The following is a 21,780-nucleotide window of genomic DNA, read 5'->3' on the forward strand; positions in this document are numbered from 1 at the left end:
GGATATGGTTAGTGCAGTTAGTATAGCTGTGTTTAAAAAAGATTTGGATAAGTTCTTGGAGGAGAAGTCCATTTCCTGCTATTAATTAAGTTGACTTAGAAAATAGCCACTGCTATTACTAGCAACGGTAACATGGAATAGACTTAGTTTTTGGGTACTTGCCAGGTTCTTATGGCCTGGATTGGCCACTGTTGGAAACAGGATGCTGATCTTGATGGACCCTTGGTCTGACCCAGTATGGCATGTTCTTATGCCTAGAAAGTTACAAACGACATTCTTGAAAGCTGTCCACGCAACACATTCTGTACCTTTCAGAAGACCATGAAAGTGGCTGTCCATCACAGCTTGGATTTGTGGGCCAATGAAAACATTTTTTTTATTTTGGCATCACTTATGCGTGGAAACATTTGCTGCAAATAATCAAAGGCTTTACTTTGCTTGTTCATTGCCTTAACAAAGTTTTTCATCAGCCCAAGTTTGATGTGCAAAGGTGGAAGAAATATCTTACTTGGATCCACCAATGGGTCAAGTGCAACATTCTTCTGGCCTGGAACCAACTTCTTGCAGAGAGGCCAACCTTTTCTGACATAATGCGAATCTCTTGCTCGACTGTCCCATTCACAAAGGAAGCAACAATACTTGGTGAAGCCAAGCTGCAGACCTAGTAGAACTGCAACTACCTTGAGATCACCACACAAATTCCAGCTGTACCTAGAGTACTCAGTGTGGTTCAGCAGTAGCTGCATGTTCTCATATGTTTCTTTCATATGAACGGTATGTCCCAACAAGTATTGATGGGTAGATATCGCCGTTGTGCAGCAAAACAGCCTTCAAACTTAAGATTGATGAATCAATAAACAGTCACCATTCTACTGGGTCGTGGTCACATCCGAGAGCACAAATCAATCCATTGATGTCACAACAAAAAAAGTCAGACTGTACTTGGTTGAAATATTTTGTCAAATCTTTATGACGGCTGCGAAATACTGAAAGTTTCGTATCAGATGACAAAAGATTCCATCCTTGCAGCCTTGACCCAAGCATCTCCGCCTGAGTTTTCGATAAAGCTAAATCTCTGACGAGATCGTTCAGCTCTGACCGAGATATTAAATGAGGATCGCTGGATGTTGATGGCACAAAGTCAGGATCAGCCGCAGCTTCCATCTGCGATGGCTCGCCATCCTCGCCTACCTCCTCATCATCAAGTATTCACACTTCTGGCGTTTTTGGAACAGGAAGACTGTTGTCATGCGGCGCTGGTCTCATTGCCGATGCAAGGTTAGGGTATTCAAACTTTCTGTTCTTTGAATATCCTGACACATTCATCATGCAGAAGTAACAGTCAGTTATATGATCTTTCTGTTCCCTCCATATCATTGGGATGGCAAACGGCATGGATGGTCACACATCTTTCAGCCAAGCTCGCAGACTACTGGCGCAGGATGCGCACCAAATATGAAGAGCCCATGCTCTGTCCTGGTCACCAATTTTGCACCCGAAGTATAACTCGTATGCCTTCTGAATGAGTGCAGTCAATCCTTTTCTGTGCATTCAGAGTAAACTCACCACAGATGTAACAAAACGTGTCACGGCTATTTCGACATTGGCGTGACATTTCATAAAGTATATGAAATTAAATCCATAAGCTTTAAACTCAGTTTTAGCGATACAATTTGCTCATTCACACAGACATTGCATAAGAGACTACTCATTGCTGCTGCTTATATAAGGCTGCGTCGTCATGGAAATAAGTTGGAATCTTGCAGCCGAGCTGGGGTTTGCCCGAGCAAGTTCTGGCAGGATCAGGCAGAGTTTCTTGGTGTATTTTAAAAAAAAAGTTAGTCTTTGTTACATGTTACGTTGGCCATCAAAAATACGACATGAATTTTAAAAATCATAAAAACTACTGTCCAGCAAAAAAATATATGTACTTGAGATTGTTTTAAAATTTCACAATTATTGTAACACAAAATTGACCATTTCTCAGAAACCTTACATGATGTACAAATATCGAAGTAATATCTCTGATCAGCATCAAAAAATCTATTTGGAAAACCAGAAAGCCTGAAGGAAACAAAAACTTTGTTTAACATTGTTGTCTCCTGGAGATGTGGGGCCTCCTGTTCCTCACTGGGCTCTGCCTCTCATCCCGCCCACTAAGCACTCTCTCTCTATGGGAATTAAGGTAGACCAGGTCTCTAGCCTGGTCTCACACAGGTTAAGGAGGGGGAGTAGGGCCACGCCCTTACAGAGTGAAAATGCGCCAGACTCACTGAGAGCCCAGGGAATGCAGCCTCACAGACTAAAGAAGCTGAGAACTGAGAACTTTCAGGACTTTGCTGAACAGTGAAAGATTCAGGAGCTCAGAACTTTAGACGTATGGCATGGCCTGCTGTACTCTGCTCAGATGAGGGTAGGATAGAAAGGACATGAAGGCAGGGAGCAGTTTGCCCAGGATAGGAAGAGACTGGAGCATTATGAGTGACTGATTATGCTCGAGTATGGCCTGCACTCCTCAGCATGACTTGGCCTCAGCTGCCGCAGATTTGCGTAGGTACTGGGAGATGATGGGGAAAATGGATATGTGCTGTTATGAAGAGACTGCTTTACTTTTATTAGTTTGGTGTTTTTCTTCCTTTTAATGTATCTTCTTTTAAGTGTGGGGCTGTGACTCAGTGCTAGGAAGCTGCACATTCCAGTATTTCTTACATAGTCTATGAGTTGTTCTCCGAGTACCTTGGCGTTTGCCCTGTCCTTTCCCGGCTACAGGAAAGAGCCTTTATTTATTTGTTCTGTTGTTCATTACCTTGTTGATCCCAGTTCTCTTATCCCTTGTTTAATGTAATGCATTCTTACATGCGAGTTCTCATTCTTATGTAAACTGAGGTGATATGTAACTTTTACATGAATTCCGGTATATAAATAAATAAAATATGATATATTTATCTTTCCTTTCTGAAGAAATGTTATTTTGGGGCTGCACGGGAATGTCAATACAGGGAAGGGAAAGATAACTGCAGTCCTGGGTCAAGGCAAAAGGTTATTTTTTTCATTTACCTCGAGGGATGAGAGAGAGGTGTGCAGAGAGAGAGAGAGAGACACAATGTAGGCAGTTCATGCAAACCTCTCTCATGCATATTCATTGTGGATATCCTGAAATTCAGGCTATTTGTTGTTCTTGAGAACCAAAGTTGCTCACTCCTGTCATAGATCGTGGAGGAGGGGAGGAGTGTAGGCACAATTTGTAATCAGGACAAGCAGCATCTGAATTGTTGGCCTATCGTTGAACAAGCAAAGAGCCAGAACTGAGGCAAGCAGCAGAGTTGTAGTTGCCAGGGCGAAAGCTCGCTCAGAGATAAGGCGTCAGTCAGCAAGTGGCAGCTGATTGGTTGATGCATTGGTTTGTCACTAGAGATGGAGCAAGGAAGGGAAATGACAGAGAAAGTGGCATTTGTGCAATGTAAAGAGGACTAGATATCTTAAATAGTGGTGAGGCAAGCGGGGATGGGGGAGTTAAGAGAATGGGCTTTGAATTTCTGCTGGTGGTGGTGTAAACATGATGGGGTGGGGGCACAGAGGAAGGGTTCGTGCGCAGAACTTGCAGGCCTCGACCAAGGTCCCATCAGGAAGGACTCTGCTGACACCTGTAGAAGAAGGTTGACTGATGTACTGGCGGAGACCTTCAGGAAGAGTGGTAGTTAGTGGTGGAAGGTAGAGGGGTGGAAGGGCCATAAAGGTAAAGAGAAGCTGATAGATAGAATGGGGAGGGTCATTGGGGCAAGTTAGTAGGAAAGTGATATGCAGGATAAAAGATGGGGGAAAGGTAAGCAGAAGGCACTCAGAACCAGGTGCCAAAGATGAGCACACAGCAGACAATAGGAAAAGGATGGAGAGGAGTTCATGCTTCGAGGAGATAACGGCACAAGCAAGCACACGTGAGGTGCTCTACACCATTCAGCTCCACGAGCAGAGGGTGTTCCATATGTAGAAAAAAAAGTAAACTGGAAGCTACTAGTGAACGGGTGGCACGTTGTAATATCTAACAAACACACATCGTTTATGTAACAGAGACAGGAAGCAGAAAGCAGTGAGAATTACAATCAGCCACAAGGTGGCATCAACCTATAATCTAACCTCTACAAGTTCTCTCTTTTCTTTGTTCAGTATATGCACAATTTTCTATTGTAAAACATCTACAGATTATGTCCTTAGGAGGCTTTCAGTGTCAAACTCCACGAGACCAGAAAGGGTTTTTCTGTGCATGCAGCTGATCTATGTGGCATCAGTGGGCTGTTATCTCTCCTGGCTCTCATGCTTGGCCCCAGACTTCCAACAGGTGCACCTGCTCGCACAGGAGTCCCATCATTACTGTTCCCATAGATCCTCTACTCTCCGTGCTCGCTCAGGAGTCCCATCGTTACTGTTCCCGTAGATCCTCTACTCGCCGTGCTCGCTCAGGAGTCCCATAGTTACTGTTCCCATAGCTCCTCTACTCTCCGTGCTCGCCCAGGAGTCCCATCGTTACTGTTCCCATAGATCCTCTACTCTCCGTGCTTATGCAGGAGGGATTACTTGACCCTTTGACTATCCAGCTGCTCAGTCACTCACAGATCCACATGATTACAGCGTTTGGGACTTCATTTAATGTCCATCAGATATGAGCAAGGTGCAAACTTTATCATGCAACAGTTTGTTTGATCTCCCGGTAATGGTTTCAGATGGATTGGCTCATCCCTAGCAGATACGTCATAGACTGAGTTAGACTTGCCTTTTGTGACTGTTGCAGACTTTCCAATACCCCTTGTATCTCACAGGGCTTCAGTACTACTGGCAATGCTGTCTTCAGTCTCTGATCTCAGGCGCTGTGCTGGACTGTAATCCATGCCTTCCTCTCAGCATTTCTCTCACGAGCACAATTTCCCATGGCTCATTTGCCATCCCTTTTTGCCTTCTTGCAAAGGTATTTTCTGTCTTCACAGCTGATTCAGTTCTGCCATTAGCTTGTGGGTTCTACAATTCCCACTCAGTATCAAATCATTTAAATAAAATGCATGAAATGGAGGCCCAGTATCCAAAATCACTCACTCAATCTAGTTGGCCATAATGTGCAAATTGTATCTTGCAATATTTTGATCACGGTTTCTGCAGATATGTCTTGCAGCAGTTCAATTTCCCAGAAGTCTGTATAGTGATCATCTTTCCCTGCAGAGCTGAATAAGACTATGCCGACAGTCTGCCAAGACTATGTGTGTATGTCATGCAACATCAGCTTCCTTTGGCAGATAGAACAATTGCTGATAAAGTCTTTGATCTCAGCTTGCATGTTAGGCCGGTCTAGGGTATTGGTGCCTGCCTGTAATATGCTCTCTCACCAATATGGCTGAAATGTATGTCTGTTAGCACCTCCAACTGCACTGATTTGGTTATAACGACCCTTGCTCTTTTGTACAGAACGTCATTTTGATGCTGATTTCATCCCTGAATGACCAGTATTCCCTTATGTTAACTGATACTTCCTCCTCTTTTTTCCTGTCAACCATTCAAGGTCACGGACTTCACTGCTTGCGATGTCTCATCTCCGGCAGTGTGCTGCATGATCTCATACAATCTGCTCAACTGATTTGTGCAACGTCAGTTTGTTCCTGCGCACCCAGCAAACCCTGAGATTGCACTGGATTGCTGATCCTGTTCTTGTACAGCTCTGCTAAATGTATGACTGATACACAACTCAGAGCCTGCTTATGAAGACAGAAGCTCAGCCTAGCCAGTCTGCACTTCCACATAACATCCTCACAGATCCTCTGTGCCTTCTTGAATTCTGATACTTTCCATCTCTACCTGAAGACGATTCCCTGCATCCACCGCTCTTTTTGTAAAGAAATTCTTCCTTAGGTGACTCATCAGTCCATCCCCTTTCACACGCATCTTTTACCTTTTGTTCCAGAATCTCCTTTCCAGGGAAAGAGTCCCAGCTCCTGTACATTGATACCACTGAGGTATCTGAATGTCTCTCATATACCTCCCCTCTCTCACCTTCCCTCCAGGATGTGCATGTTTAGATCTGTAAGTCTATCCCCATGTGCTTTAGAGCAAACACCACTGACCATGTTAGTAGCCCCCTCTGGACTGTGCCCATCCTGTTTCTATCCCTTTGAAGGTGGGGTCTCCAGAACTGTACTCAGTATTCCCAGTGAGGTCTCACCAGGGACCTATACAGGGGCAGTGTCACCTCCCTTTCTCTGCTGACCCTTCCTCTCCCTGTGCAGCCAAGCAGCTTTCTGGCTTTTACTGTCGCTTTATCTATTGTTTAGTCATGATCACTCCCAAATCCCACACTTGATTCATGCTTACAAGAATTTTACCCCTTAGACTCCTCCTCCCTTGGCTTTGTGCATCCTAAATGTATGGCTGCACTTTTTACATGAAATCTTAGTTTGCAGACTCCAGAGCATTCCTCAAGTTTTGCTAGACTCGTCCTCTTTTTTTTACATCACCTTCCCGGCTGTCTACCCTGTGGAGTTGTGGTTATCATCCACAAAAAGCCAAACCTTTTCCAACAATCCTTGCACAATATCAGTACAAGCAGTGCACTCTGCCAGAAGCGAGCCCTGCGTGGAGGAAGCGCCATTTATCACTACCCTTTCATTGTAGGGCCCGTACCAATGGCGCTTGGTTTATTTATAAGTCACCTATGCCTTACTGAAATCCAAATAAACTACAAATGCATCTTCCCCTGATCCAGCTCTCTAATCACCTCCTGAAAGAAATGGTAATTGCAAATGATTTTAATATTTCAGTTGAAAGACAAGATTTCCTTGCCGAGAATTCAGATGGCCCTGTTTCTAGATTTCACCATAGCCAGGATGTCCCAATCCACATCTGACAGATTGAAGTCTCCTAGCAATAGCATCGAGGTGAATGTCCTCATTAAATCTCAATCTGTTTCTTCTCTACATCCCACCAGTATAGATGAATATTCCAGATTAACCCTCAGACCTTCCTCCTTACCTCATAAACCCTGCAGTTTGGCTGCTTAAATATATATTTTTGATAGATTGTGCCACTCCTCCCCATCTTCCGAACCTGTCCCTCCCGAATAGATTATTTTAGCCCCGCAGTCATGGTTTTCCATGATTATATCCACGCCAGCTTCCTGGACTGCCTGCAAAGATTTATTTCCCATATTATATGAGCATTTGTGTACACAGCTTTCCAGAGGTTGCCCTTTTCCCCTTATTTCTATAGAAGTCTTCAATGTTTTACCTACCTGAGGATTTCGTTCACCCATTCCTAACGATTCGAGTATAACATCCTCTTCAGTAGGTTTGTCAGTCTCTCTGGAAGATACTTTGGCCCAATCCTGTGGGAGTATTGAGAAGAGAAGAAAACTTTGTGCTGGCTGCAGAGGATTGGCGAGTATTGCTTTAGGAAATTGTAGGAGAGGTGAAATAGTGAGCTAATTGTTAAAGCTAAAATAAATTGGGTAATTCTAGTGTCTGTCTTTCCAGGGCAGGTGCTAGCCTTTATGCTGTCCTGTGCAAATTATTACTGTGTGGCCTCTCCCTCACTCCTTCCTATCCTGGTCTACCCACTCTCCCCTGGAACCCATGGCTAGTGAAAGGGTATTAGATGCTGTGAACTTTAACCCCTGACCCCTACCCCCAGCCCTCTAAGATGCTCAATTAAAAATTATACATTTATAATAAGATGATTTTGCATTGAAAAGAACAGTCTTTTGAGGTAAAAATATCATTTACAACAACCTGTATATTATATTTACATGCACTGCTGTGGTGCCATTCAGAAAACCTGTAAAAATACCCATATGGATTAGGACTATTGTAATGCATGTTAGATGTGCGCTTGACCCTTCCAAAGCCATGAGTAAACAATTACAAAATAGTAAGCCTCCCATACAAAAACAGCACTAACTGCCAGCATTCAAACAATAATATTCTTATCTATAAAAAAAGTAACATTGCAAATATAAACACCAAACTCTGAATAGAGTGCAACAATGCAAAAAAAACAAAAATAGCATAATTCCTCATAAAACATCAAACAAAATCAAGAAATATAAATCAATTATAATAGTAAAACCATAAAAATAGTGAAAAGAAATATTTCAAGACAGCTGATGAATAAACATCCAATAACTTATTTATTTATCAATTTTATATACCGACCTTCATAGTAGATTACCATATCGGATCGGTTTACAGTTTAACAGAGGGAAAAAACTAGAGTAACAAATTCACGTAAACGAAAGATAACTTAAAAACAAATTATTTTTAAAATTTTCCAAACACCAGTAAAATATTTCAAAACAGCAGACAAACACCCAATAATTAAAACTAATAAGGATAAAAATTACTCTTCCTCTCTCCATACCTGGGAACTTTTGATTTGCAGTCATCCTGAGATTGTTGTGGATTAATGGTGGAGAGAGCGCACACAAACTTTCTTCCCCCTCTCATATATGCAGACACACTTTCTCTCTCTCATACATACTCATGCTTCCTCTCTCAGATGCACATACATGCCTTTGCTAGCTTTTTTGCTGCCCTGTGTGGACAATTACTGTGCTGCCCCCCTTCTGGTATTCATTCATTCTCTCTCCTGGGCACACGAAAAAAAAACAACACACAACCAAAACCCAGCTCCCTTCAGTGATACAAACTTTAAAAACTGACACCATCCCCCCACTCAAGAATCCATGACTGGTGCAAGGGTATTAGGTGCCCTAGGTAAATTTTATAGCCTTGCACAATGCCCCCTGTCCCATTCCACACACACAGTTAAGAGTTATGTATTTATATTTTACATGAAAAATATCAAAGTACAATATTCTGAGGTAAAAATATCACTTACATTATATTTACATGCACTGCTGTGATGCCAACCAGAAATCCCTGCAAAAAAGACACTTGGAATCCATATGGTATTAGGCCTATTTTGATGTGTGTTGGGTGTGGGCTTGACCCTCCGAAAGCCCTAAAACACTAATACACTTCCTATTAGGAGAATACCTCACCTCAGTCACACATGCAGAACATAAACAGACCCTCACCAAATACAGCATAGAGCAATCATACAGTAGAGATACAAACACACAGACAAAAACTGAACTGGAAATCACGAGAAGCCAGACACTGTATGCAGTGCAACAATGAAAAAATAGAACTATCACTATTCCTCAAACAATAAAATCAAGAAATATAATACATAATCATAATACTAAAAACATACTAATATTTCAAAAAAAGCTGATGAATAAAAGATCAAATAATTAAAAACTCATTTACAAGTTTTAAATGTCCCAAACACCAATAAAATATTTCAAAAGACACAAATAACACCTGAAAATAAAACTAAAAAGGATTTAAAAATTCATGATCTCCATAACTGGGAACTTTGATTTCCAGTCACCCTGAGATTGTTATGGATTAGTGAAAGAGGGAGGCACAAAATTTCTCCTCTCTTTCTTTTATACACACACACACACACACATACACTCCCTCTCAGACAAACCCACAGACATCTCCAGCTCTTCTATGGTTGGAATCTAACAGCAGCATCTTCATTTCAGCTATTGGCAGGTTGGAATCCACTTGCAGCACCCATTCTCCCTCTCTCACACATACACACCCCAGATAAGCTCCCATTTACAACCACACACCCCAGGCGGGCTCCCGTTCTCACACAGACAGACCCCAGGAAGGAGCCCATTCACACCCCGCCTCCCAGGCAGACTCCTATTCATACACAACTTACCTCTAAACACCATTCACCCGCTCTAGATCCTGCAGAATGCAGCTGCAAGAATCCTCACAGGAGCAAAAAAGCATGACCACATCACCCCAACACTTATTTCACTTCATTGGCTACCAATAAGATTCAGGATTGAATACAAAGTCCTATCCATCCTACATAAAATTTTATTTATTTATTTTTTTTATACCGTGTTCCTGTATGAAATACAGATCACATCGGTTTACATTGAAACAGAACATAAATTTTTGCCTAGAGGCATTACATAGAACAAGGTTAAGGAACTTTGAACAGGGTAAACTAGATCAAAATTAACATTGTAATGTAAACGTATTGGCTAACAAGTCTCATTTAGCAGAATAAACAAAAAGAAACATAAAAGGAAAACAGTAGATGTCACATGAGACCTGCAGCAAAAGATTGGATACAGAGTCAAGTAGAAGAGTAGATGAGTAGAAGTATAGAACCTGGGGAATGCGATGATGATGATGATGCGATGATGAGGAAGAGGAACTCTTGCTGGCTGTCGGGAAAAAAGTGCTTATGGTCCATATATATATATGAAGAACAAGAAAATTGGCTAAGCCTCTACATACAACTACACACCCCAAGCAGAAACCTTAGATCAGCAAATAAGGGACTTCTAAAAACACCACCAACGCACTCAATCAACTAACCTCAACCCAAAAAAAGAGCAATCTCCCTTGGCAGCCCAAAACTTTGGAACTCCCTACCGACTAAGCTCAGAATTCAAGAAAACCTAAAAACCTTCAAAAGGAGTTAAAAATGTGTTTGTTCAACAAAGCATACCAACTCACCCAATGAACAACACAACATCATCGCCCTCCAATCCAACCTCATGAATAAATAAATGAAATTCATCACAACTAGGTTTTCATAAATAAGAAATGAAACAAAAAACTGAACTAAATCCTTACACGTTATCCCCTATGCTTAATAACAGTTTGTACTTTGCATACTTTGTTTAACCCCCTCTTATCCCTGTAACCTTATTTTGTAAACCGTTATGATGGCGTTATTTTTATGTTTCCGAATGACGGTATATAAAACTCATTAAATAATAAAAAATAATAATAATACACACACACACACACACACCCAGGCAAGCTCCCATTCATTCTCACACTGCTCCCCCCACCCCCCAAGCATGCACACATTCATTCTCACACACACCCCCCCCCCCCCGGCAGACTCCCATTCATTCTCACACACACACACCCCCAGGCAGACTCCCATTCACACACACACACACACACCCAGGCAGACTCCCATTCACACACACACACACACCCCAGGCAGACTCCCATTCACACACACACACACACCCAGGCAGACTCCCATTCATTCTCACACTGCTCCCCCCACCCCCCAAGCATGCACACATTCATTCTCTCACACACACCCCCCCAGGCAAGCTCCCATTCATTCTCACACTGCTCCCCCCACCCCCCAAGCATGCACACATTCATTCTCACACACATCTCCCCAGGCAGACTCCCATTCATTCTCTCACACACACACACCCCCAGGCAGACTCCCATTCACACACACACACCCCCAGGCAGACTCCCATTCATACACATGCACACACTGAAGACAGATCCCCCCCCCCCCCTCCCTCCTATCTTTTGCCAGGAACGTAAGCGTCTCTCTCATTGCTCTGCTGCCACTGTCACTGCTGCTGCGAGGATATTGGGGAGGCGCCGATTGCTGTTACTGGCACTTACGCCCGTTCTGCTGCCTCCTCTGTGCAGGCCCCGCAGTATTACAAATTTGCAAGGCTTCCAGTTCCTCCTCATACATTGTGAGATCAGCAGATAGAAAATGCTACTCTTGCACTTTCCCAAAAACAACATAAGCCAATCACTAAAACTTCAAAAATGATTTTTTTTTTTTTACCTTTGCTGTCTGATCTTAGTTTTCTAATCGGTAGGTCACAGGCTTCTTTTTTCCACCTTCCCTTAACTCTAGCAGCCGTGTCTGTAGTGTCATCCCATCTGTGACCCTCCCAATCCCCAATCTACCCCCCCCCCCCCCCATCACCTAGGATTGGCCCACAGCCATCCATGCATATATTCTTTGATATAACAGAAACAAAGACAGATAATGGATGAAAACGGGCCGCAGCTTTATTAAGAATATATATATATATACATATAAATATATTAATTAATTAGGGATGTGAATCGTTTTTTGACAATTTAAAATATCGTCCGATATATTTTAAATCGTCAAAAATCGTTAGAGGCGATATACAATAGGAATTCCCCGATTTATCGTCAAAAATCGTAAATCGGGGGAAGGGGGAGGGCGGGAAAACCGGCACACTAAAACAACCCTAAAACCCACCCCGACCCTTTAAAATAAATCCCCCACCCTCCCGAACCCCCCCAAAATGTCTTAAATTACCTGGGGTCCAGTGGGGGGGTCCCGGTGTGATCTTCCACTCTCGGGCCACGGGTGCGTTGATAGAAATGGCGCCGGCGCCATTTTGGTTCCTGTCCCCCGACGTCACGAGCATAGGAAATCGCTCCCAGACCCCCGCTGGACTCCCAGGGACTTTTGGCCAGCTTGGGGAGGTCTCCTGACCCCCACAAGACTTGCCAAAAGTCCAGCTGGGGTCCGGGAATGACCTCCTGCACGCAAATCATGTTGCCGTATTGCAAAATGGCCATACGGCAATATGGCCATACGGCCGGCGCCATTTTGCAATACGGCAACATGATTTGAGTGCAGGAGGTCATTCCCGGACCCCAGCTGGACTTTTGGCAAGTCTTGTGGGGGTCAGGAGGCCCCCCCCCCCCCCAAGCTGGCCAAAAGTCCCTGGGGGTCCGGGAGCGATCTCCTTCGCTCGTGACGTCGGGGGACAGGAACCAAAATGGTGCCGGTGCCATTTCTATCAATGCACCCGTGGCCCGAGAGTGGAAGATCACACCGGGACCCCCCCCCCCCCCCCCCACTGGACCCCAGGTAATTTAAGACATTTTGGGGGGGTTCGGGAGGGTGGGGGATTTATTTTAAAGGGTCGGGGTGGGTTTTAGGGTTGTTTTAGTGTGCCGGTTTTCCCGCCCTCCCCCGATTTACACAATATTTAAAAAAAACAAAACCGCGACGATCCGATTCCCCCCCCCCCCCCAGCCAAAATCGATCGTTAAGACGATCGATCAAAGTAGCAAAGACTACACTTCCCAGGTTCCCTGAACCGACACCTGACCCCTGGCTGGAGAGTGAGCAGGAACAGGTGGAGGAAATAGAGACTGATCCCTATGACTCAGCAGAGTCTATGGAAGCTGAGGAAGAGGGCGTGCCACTGTGGTGGAGCTGGCCACAAAAGCCCGGCTCCTCAGAGTCTCTGGAGGAGGAGATGGAGGTAAGCTGGGGAGAGGAAAGCTCCAGCTGTTCCTCTATGGAGATGGAATAACCAGGAGGTTGGGGGATGGTAAATACTGGATTTATACAAGGAGGTTTAAGAAAGGTTGGAAGGAAATTATGGTTCAAATGCTGTTTAACTTTAAGCTTGCTAAGGAGAACCTAAGCAGTTAGGCTTGGGGGTTTGTAAAGTCAACCAGGCATTATTGCAGGGCTGCAGCCGGTGAGGCTGCAGGACTACATTAAACCCCTTTTTGTGATAAAGACCTTTTTCTCTGTGTACTGTTTGGGAGTGCCAGGACTAGGCCTGGCACTCTGACTAGAGGCCGGGAGGAGTCCATAGCAGCGCTGTGCTTGAGCTGTGCAAGTGGACGGGACGTGGTATATGAGCGAAGCCGGAGGCCTGAAGCCCAGCAAAGCCCCACAGCGTGCTGAGCGGATGGGCATGATCGTGACTATATATATATATACATATACACACACACACATACACACCCCTCTACAAACTGGCACCCGAGCCAGCATTTGTATTTATTAAATCGCTTACATGGGGACAAGATGGCCGCCAGATAGGACGTGCAGGAAGTGAGCTCCTGCACGGCGTTTCCTTCCTCTAAACTTACCTAAAGAAAATGTCCCACACCAAGCGAAAGGGGAAAATTCGGGGAGCACCGACTAGCTCTCCGGTTTGGGACCCTTCCAAGCCGCACATTGAGGGCTTCCCGATGGGAATAACTGGAATGCCAGAGGGGCTGGTCGCTGGGGGGACGCCGGTAGAGCGAACACACTCCCCCCTGACCTTAGACATCACCCTGAGCCCTGGCGAGCCGATCAGGCCGGCACCTCCAGCACAGAGTGACTCGTCCCTGCTTGAGCTGGTTCGAAGCGGTTTACATCTGGAGTCTTCGAAGGTGAAGCAGGAGACCCCCAAGACGAGTGAGGTTGGGATGACCGTCCCGAGAGGAGGAGGAATTCGCTGGTTGCTGGAGATGGGTCCTGGAGGAGAAGAGCTGACCCAAACTGGTATTACCATCCCAGGTAACACTGCGTACGGCAAAACAGAGCGAACAGGGTGAGACCTGACTGGAATCCGTAGCAGTTAATGTTAGTCTTGGGCAACCTGAGGACGTAACGCTGGGGAAAGTTTGGTATGGCTCTGAAATCAATAGCACAGTCAATAACTGAGGTAAAAAAATCAAACTAAGGAGAATAATAATAATATGACTGGAGCCTTTAACTTGAAAGTACAAGACCATGAAGAACATTTACAAAAAATGGAGTCCTTACAACAAAACATTACAAATTTAGAAATGACAATGGAAAAAAGAATTGAGAAAGTTGAGAATAATTTAAGGATGTTGAATTTTCGAGTGATACATTTTCCTGTGGTCAGGATGATTTCACCTGCTGAAGGAAATATTGACGATACCTGAGACTGCATTACTTGTATGTACTAGAGCATATTATCTTCCCCAGTTGGGTCGTGAGGTTGAAGGAGAGAACATACCTTCTATGGACATTTCTGAACTACTAGAATTATCACTAGAAACAGAAATAAAGGAAAGAAAAGCTATGTTAATAACGTTCGTGTTTATATCAGATTGAAATTATGTTTTGAAAATGTTTTTGAGAAATAGACAAGCCCTATTTTATGGGGCTAAGTTGTGGATATATCCTGATGTTACTAAAATAACGCAGCAATGCAGGAAGGAATTCCTTGTTATGAAAGAAAGGGTTATTAGTATGGGAGCCCAATTTGTATTAAAATTTCCCTGCAAATGCTGCATTAGATATCAGGGAAATATTTATGTGTTTTTTGATCCATTGCAATTGAAAGATTTCCTGTTGGGTCATCCCAATGAAGTGTCCGCAATGTGATCAACTTAAAAGAAATAGAGTAACTCTCCTGTCTAATTCGAGTATATTTATTTATTTATTTAAGTTTTTTAATATACCAACATTCAAGACGGTAGTCCCATCATGCTGGTTCACAAGAAACAGGGGTGAAACTCAAATAAACTTTACAATTTGAACAATGGTGCAGAAAAGCAGTTACATGTAACAGGGAATCAATAACTTGGGGTAAGAAGGAAAATGAAGATCAGATATATATATATATATACAAAAACATTATAAGAGGTGGCTATTAATGATTGATGATTTAAGGGAGTTAAGTAATGTTTGAGTTAGGAAAGGCCTGCGTGAACAGCCACGTCTTGAGTCTTTTCTTGAATGTTGAGATGCTGAGTTCCATTCTGAGATCCGGGGGAATGGAGTTCCATAAAGTTGGACCGGCTGTGGAGAAGGCCCGATCTCTGAGCGTGATGTGTCTGGTCGTTTTGGCTGGAGGAACTTGAAGTGAACCTTTGTAAGCATCTCTTGTCGGTCTTGTTGAGTGGTGTAATCGGAGGGGGATATGGAGGTCGATTGGGGCTAATTGATGGATGTTTTTGAAAATGGTGAGAATGGCCTTGTAGATTATTCTGAAGTGGATGGGTAGCCAGTGGAGGCCCATCAGGATAGGGGTTATGTGTTCTCTTCTCCTGGTGTTAGTGAGTATACGGGCGGAGGCATTTTGGACCATTTGTAATGGTTTGGTGTGTGATGAAGGTAGACCAAGCATGATGGTGTTACAATAGTCCAGCTTTGCGAAAATGATTGATTGTAGAATTGTTCTAAAGTCATGTGTGTGGAAGAGAGGTCGTATTCTTTTCAGCACTTGGAGCTTATAAAAGCAGTCTAGTGGTTTTGTTGATGTTCGCTTTCAGGTTTAGGTGATTATCAATTAGAACTCCTAGGTCTCTCACTTGTGTGGTTTTTGGTAAGGTTGGATGAGTGTGTGTGAGGGAGCTGTTTTCTGGTGTGATGATTAGAAGTTCCGTTTTTGATGAATTTAGTATCAGGTTGAGACTTGTGAGAAGCTGTTTGATATTTTGGAGGCAGGTTTCCCAGTGAGATAGTGTTTTTGCGAGTGACTCCTTGATGGGGATCAGTACCTGAATATCGTCAGCGTAGAGGAAGTGTTTGAGATTGAGGTCATGGAAATTGTTTGTTACTCGCTCTATTTTCTCTCGCCCCTATAATTCCTATATTAAAGGTGCATATTCAGTAGCTATTTTTCCTGTTTAAGTGATGCTATATATGGGCTTTTATAATTCTTTTCAGTATATGTACCGAATTTCTTTTGAAATACTGCATGTAATAATCTGTGAAATTTGAAGAAAAAAAAATCGCTTACATGAAAAGGCCTAAGCGATTTACAAAATACATACATAATAAAAATTTACAAATAAAAACATAAAATAAAAACATTACACAAATAAATGCTTCAGCTAACACAAAAGTCACAAACAGTGACCCAAAGACCAGGCTACACCACCACATCCACTGCAATAACCAAGCAAGGCAACATCACACCGGGCCCCCCATCTCGTGACCAGCAAGGGGGCCCCAACCTCTGCAGGACAAATCATCCCTCCCAGTGCCGTCCACCGCTGACCTGGACCATGATGATTGCCTGCACCATGTCCAAAATGCCCCTACTGGCCCGGGTAACCCACCACCAGGCATGAGATAGGGAATGCCCTTGCTTTATGCCCCCCCCCACCAACACCTAGCTGCGGCCCCGTCAATTCCCAACAACCATCCCCCTGAGCCTCCTGTGAGATTTGCTGAATATATCATAACTAAATGTCCAAAAGATGGACTCTGTCCAGCCTAAATAAACATTGACCCTGGGCATTGGCCCATATTGTGCCTTACCTGGTGACACCCATCCCCCCCAACTTGGAGGTCCACTTACCGATTCGAAGGATGACCCTATTGGGTCTGCTAGTCCCACAGTTTGGATCATTAACTTTCTACGAGGGATGTGGGCATTAAGGACAGGATGATCGTGATATCACTCCTCATACGGTCAAGGATCGGGTGCCCATGCGTGATTCCTAGAACGTTGCCTACAGGTGTCCATTAATGCCTCAGGGGGGGCAACTCTAGTCATTTGCCACCTCAGCAGGGTAACAAGTTGGTCCCAATGCACACCCCTCCAACCCAGCCATCACCATGCTCCGTCCCTCGGCGCAGCACCCAGCTACCACAAGCAGCGCGCCACCACCGGCTTGGGACCCACCGCAAGAAACAAGGCCCTGCCTTCTGGAAGGTAAACATTGTCCAGGAATTTCTGGTCACCCACCTTGTCCAAGCCAGGTGACTGCCCAATCACAGAATGGGAGTATCCAGTCTGTTGCTGCACTTAGGCTAACGGGCCCTGGTGAGAGACAACCCCCAGATGGTGTTTCGCATTGCATGCTGGTCTGCTCAGGACACAAGATTGTCCCATGACCCACATGACACGATGTCTTGGAGGCTGCCGAAACTGGCACCTGCCCAAAGGAGAGATGTTGACAAGTGCAAGGTGATGCATATAGGGAAAAATAACCCTTGCTGTAGTTACACAATGTTAGGTTCCATATTAGGTGCTACAACCCAAGAAAGAGCTCTAGGTGTCATAGTGGATAACACATTGAAATCATCGGTACAGTGTGCTGCGGCAATCAAAAAAGCAAATAGAATGTTAGGAATTATTAGGAAGGGAATGGTTAATAGAACGGAAAATGTCATAATGCCTCTATATCGCTCCATGGTGAGACCGCACCTTGAATACTGTGTACAATTCTGGTCGCCGCATCTCAAAAAAGATATAATTGAGATGGAGAAGGTACAGAGAAGGGCAACCAAAATGATAAAGGGGATGAAACAGCTCCCCTATGAGGAAAGGCTGAAGAGGTTAGGACTTTTCAGCTTGGAGAAGAGACGGCTGAGGGGGGATATGATAGAGGTCTTTAAGATCATGAGAGGACTTGAATGAGTAGATGTGAATCGGTTATTTACACTTTCAGATAATAGAAGGACTAGGGGGCATTCCATGAAGTTAGCAAGTAGCACATTTAAGACTAATCATAGAAAATTCTTTTTCACTCAACGCACAATAAAGCTCTGGAATTTGTTGCCAGAGGATGTGGTTAGTGCAGTTAGTGTGCTGGGTTCAAAAAAGGTTTGGATAAGTTCTTGGAGGAGAAGTCCATTAATGGCTATTAATCAAGTTTACTTAGGGAATAGCCACTGTTATTAATTGCATCAGTAGCATGGGATCTTCTTAGTGTTTGAGTAATTGCCAGGTTCTTGTGGCCTGGTTTGGCCTCTGTTGGAAACAGAATGCTGGGCTTGATGGACCCTTGGTCTGACCCAGCATGGCAATTTCTTATGTTCTTATGCCCCTTGATCAGTCCTGGGCTGTCTTAATCCTAGGCATAGCACACCGTTCGAGATACCAACGTCCCCCATAGCAAGCCGCATACCTGTGATACATTCCCCGATGGCACTGCAAGAACGTTGAAGTGCGAGTCTCCAGAGAATGCAAGCACGGAGAACACTCGCTGGGCGCAGTCTCAAAACTGACTGCTGCCACCATAGGCAGGACACGATAAGGCAGCAGCATGAGGTCGTGGGTCAGTGGTCTGTGCATATAATGCTAGGCCAGGGCTCCCTGTCCATGCCAAGGATCTCCCCTCCTCCCGGTAATGAAGTAATGTTCAGGGCAGCCTGCTTTGAGCCACGAGAACAAAACTACAGCAGCTAGAAACGAACGAGACATGTTCCCAGCAATCTTGCCACTTGGAGTGGAGCCCGCTTTCTGAACCCCATCTCACTGCACACTCCAGGAACAACATGCCCTGTTTGCGCTGTAATGCCCATGAGCATGTGACACCATCTAATGACTGGTGTACAGTTGCACCATCGCACTACAACCGCCCGTCGCCAGCTGCGTGCCTCTCCCCAGTGTACAAGGCGACTACAATGAGAAAACAGTGCAAGAAATGCGACATTCCATGCCAGGCCGTCCTGTGGTCCACCTAACATGCTGGGCAGCAGGGTCCCGTCTCCGGACGAGTCTGCAGCAGAGCACATCTGAAGGCCATCGCTGTTGACCATTCTGTGAAGCCAAGCCTAAAATGCAATTCCACGAGGGGCCCGACCACAAGCAAGTTCTTCCCCAGTTGGCCTGGCCCATCCACCAGTAGCAGTGGTCGCTAACACGACCCCCCGCAGACCAGATTGCAAGGAGCAGGAAATTCCTGCTCCTGGAACAACTCTCACGGTAAAGGCCAGACTGCCCTCAAGGGGCCCTACATGCCCCAGCACCAGCTTGGCCCATTGCGCCAACTCGTCGACAGGGAGTCCAAACTCCGCTGATGCAGAATCAAGCTTGATCCCCGGGAAAAGAGGAGCACTGACATGTCACAAGACTTGTCCTCTGGCAAAGAGGTGCCAAATCCATACGCCAGCTCACGAACGCGTGTTCAGGTGAACTCCATCCTCCCATAAGCATGACATCATCAGGATAGTGAACCAATGGCAGAGGTCCTGATTCCTCTTTGGTAGCCACGTAGGGGGTTCTGAATGCTCCGAACCCAGCACATAAAATCGAACATCCTGATGTAGACACCCGTCGCAATATAAGGCCCCCTTGGAAAGGAAACAGAGTGGTGTCTCAGGAAGGGCCATGTTCCACTAATTATGTTCTTGGGAGTCTCTCTTTCACTGACTCCCCCCATACTGAGTCAGACCAAGGGTCCATCAAGCTCAGCATCCTGTTTCCAACAGTGGCCAATCCAGGCCATAAGAACCTGGCAAGTACCCAAAAACTAAGTCTATTCCATGTAACCATTGCTAATGGCAGTGGCTATTCTCTAAGTGAACTTAATAGCAGGTAATGGACTTCTCCTCCCAGAACTTATCCAATCCTTTTTTAAACACAGCTATACTAACTGCACGAACCACATTCTCTGGCAACAAATTCCAGAGTTTAATTGTGCGTTGAGTAAAAAAGAACTTTCTCCGATTAGTTTTAAATGTGCCCCATGCTAACTTCATGGAGTGTCCCCTAGTCTTTCTACTATCCGAAAGAGTAAATAACCGATTCACATCTACCCGTTCTAGACCTCTCATGATTTTAAACACCTCTATCATATCCCCCCTCAGTCGTCTCTTCTGCAAGCTGAAAAGTCCTAACCTCTTTAGTCTTTCCTCATAGGGGAGTTGTTCCATTCCCCTTATCATTTTGGTAGCCCTTCTCTGTACCTTCTCCATCGCAATTATATCTTTTTTGAGATGCGGCGACCAGAACTGTACACAGTATTCAAGGTGCGGTCTCACCATGGAGCGATACAGAGGCATTATGACATTTTCCGTTTTATTCATCATTCCTTTTCTAATAATTCCCAACATTCTGTTTGCTTTTTTGACTGCCGCAGCACACTGAACCGACGATTTCAATGTGTTATCCACTATGACACCTAGATCTCTTTCTTGGGTTGTAGCACCTAATATGGAACCCAACATTGTATAATTATAGCATGGGTTATTTTTCCCTATATGCATCACCTTGCACTTATCCACATTAAATTTCATCTGCCATTTGGATGCCCAATTTTCCAGTCTCACAAGGTCTTCCTGCAATTTATCACAATCTGCTTGTGATTTAACTACTCTGAACAATTTTGTGTCATCTGCAAATTTGATTATCTCACTCGTCGTATTTCTTTCCAGATCATTTATAAATATATTGAACAGTAAGGGTCCCAATACAGATCCCTGAGGCACTCCACTGTCCACTCCCTTCCACTGAGAAAATTGCCCATTTAATCCTACTCTCTGTTTCCTGTCTTTTAGCCAGTTTGCAATCCACGAAAGGACATCGCCACCTATCCCATGACTTTTTACTTTTCCTAGAAGCCTCTCATGAGGAACTTTGTCAAACGCCTTCTGAAAATCCAAGTATACTATATCTACCGGTTCACCTTTATCCACATGTTTATTAACTCCTTCAAAAAAGTGAAGCAGATTTGTGAGGCAAGACTTGCCCTGGGTAAAGCCATGCTGACTTTGTTCCATTAAACCATGTCTTTCTATATGTTCTGTGATTTTGATGTTTAGAACACTTTCCACTATTTTTCCTGGCACTGAAGTCAGGCTAACCGGTCTGTAGTTTCCCGGATCGCCCCTGGAACCCTTTTTAAATATTGGGGTTACATTAGCCACCCTCCAGTCTTCAGGTACAATGGATGATTTTAATGATAGGTTACAAATTTTTACTAATAGGTCTGAAATTTCATTTTTTAGTTCCTTCAGAACCCTGGGGTGTATACCATCCGGTCCAGGTGATTTACTACTCTTCAGTTTGTCAGTCAGGCCTAACACATCTTCTAGGTTCACCGTGATTTGGTTTAGTCCATCTGAATCATTACCCATGAATGTTAACATCATGGCTCCACATTTTTACAACTTTGTGGATGTCCCCAGCCAGGGAATCTCTACATTTGGGATTCCCATGGATCTGGAAGGCTCATCCACCCAGGCACTGGTGGACTCTGGGAGCATGAAGATGCTCATTAGAAAAAAAAGAGTTAGTAAAGCAGATCCAGATTGATTATGGAGAAACTGTGACCTTTGCCTACATCCATGGGGACCAATAGCAGTATCCCATAAGCTAAGTGTAATTGAAGACTCCAGTTAGCCAAGCTCAAATAGAGGTGGGATTTCTTCCTTGGCTACCCTTCT

At 44.4% G+C, this 21,780-nt stretch overlaps 1 protein-coding gene across 1 annotated transcript in view; it reads right to left on the reverse strand.

Moving 5' to 3' along the window:
- LOC115093336 (unconventional myosin-X-like) overlaps positions 1-21,780 on the reverse strand; it is a 78,572-nt gene that overhangs the window by 27,579 nt on the left and 29,213 nt on the right. The window contains exon 2 of the mRNA XM_029604963.1: positions 7,268-7,360. Within this exon, the coding sequence (XP_029460823.1) occupies positions 7,268-7,360 (93 nt within the window). The remainder of the gene's footprint in view (positions 1-7,267; positions 7,361-21,780) is intronic.

This window comes from Rhinatrema bivittatum, chromosome 6 (genome assembly GCF_901001135.1).
Source record: "Rhinatrema bivittatum chromosome 6, aRhiBiv1.1, whole genome shotgun sequence".
Taxonomy (NCBI): Eukaryota; Metazoa; Chordata; class Amphibia; order Gymnophiona; family Rhinatrematidae; genus Rhinatrema; species Rhinatrema bivittatum.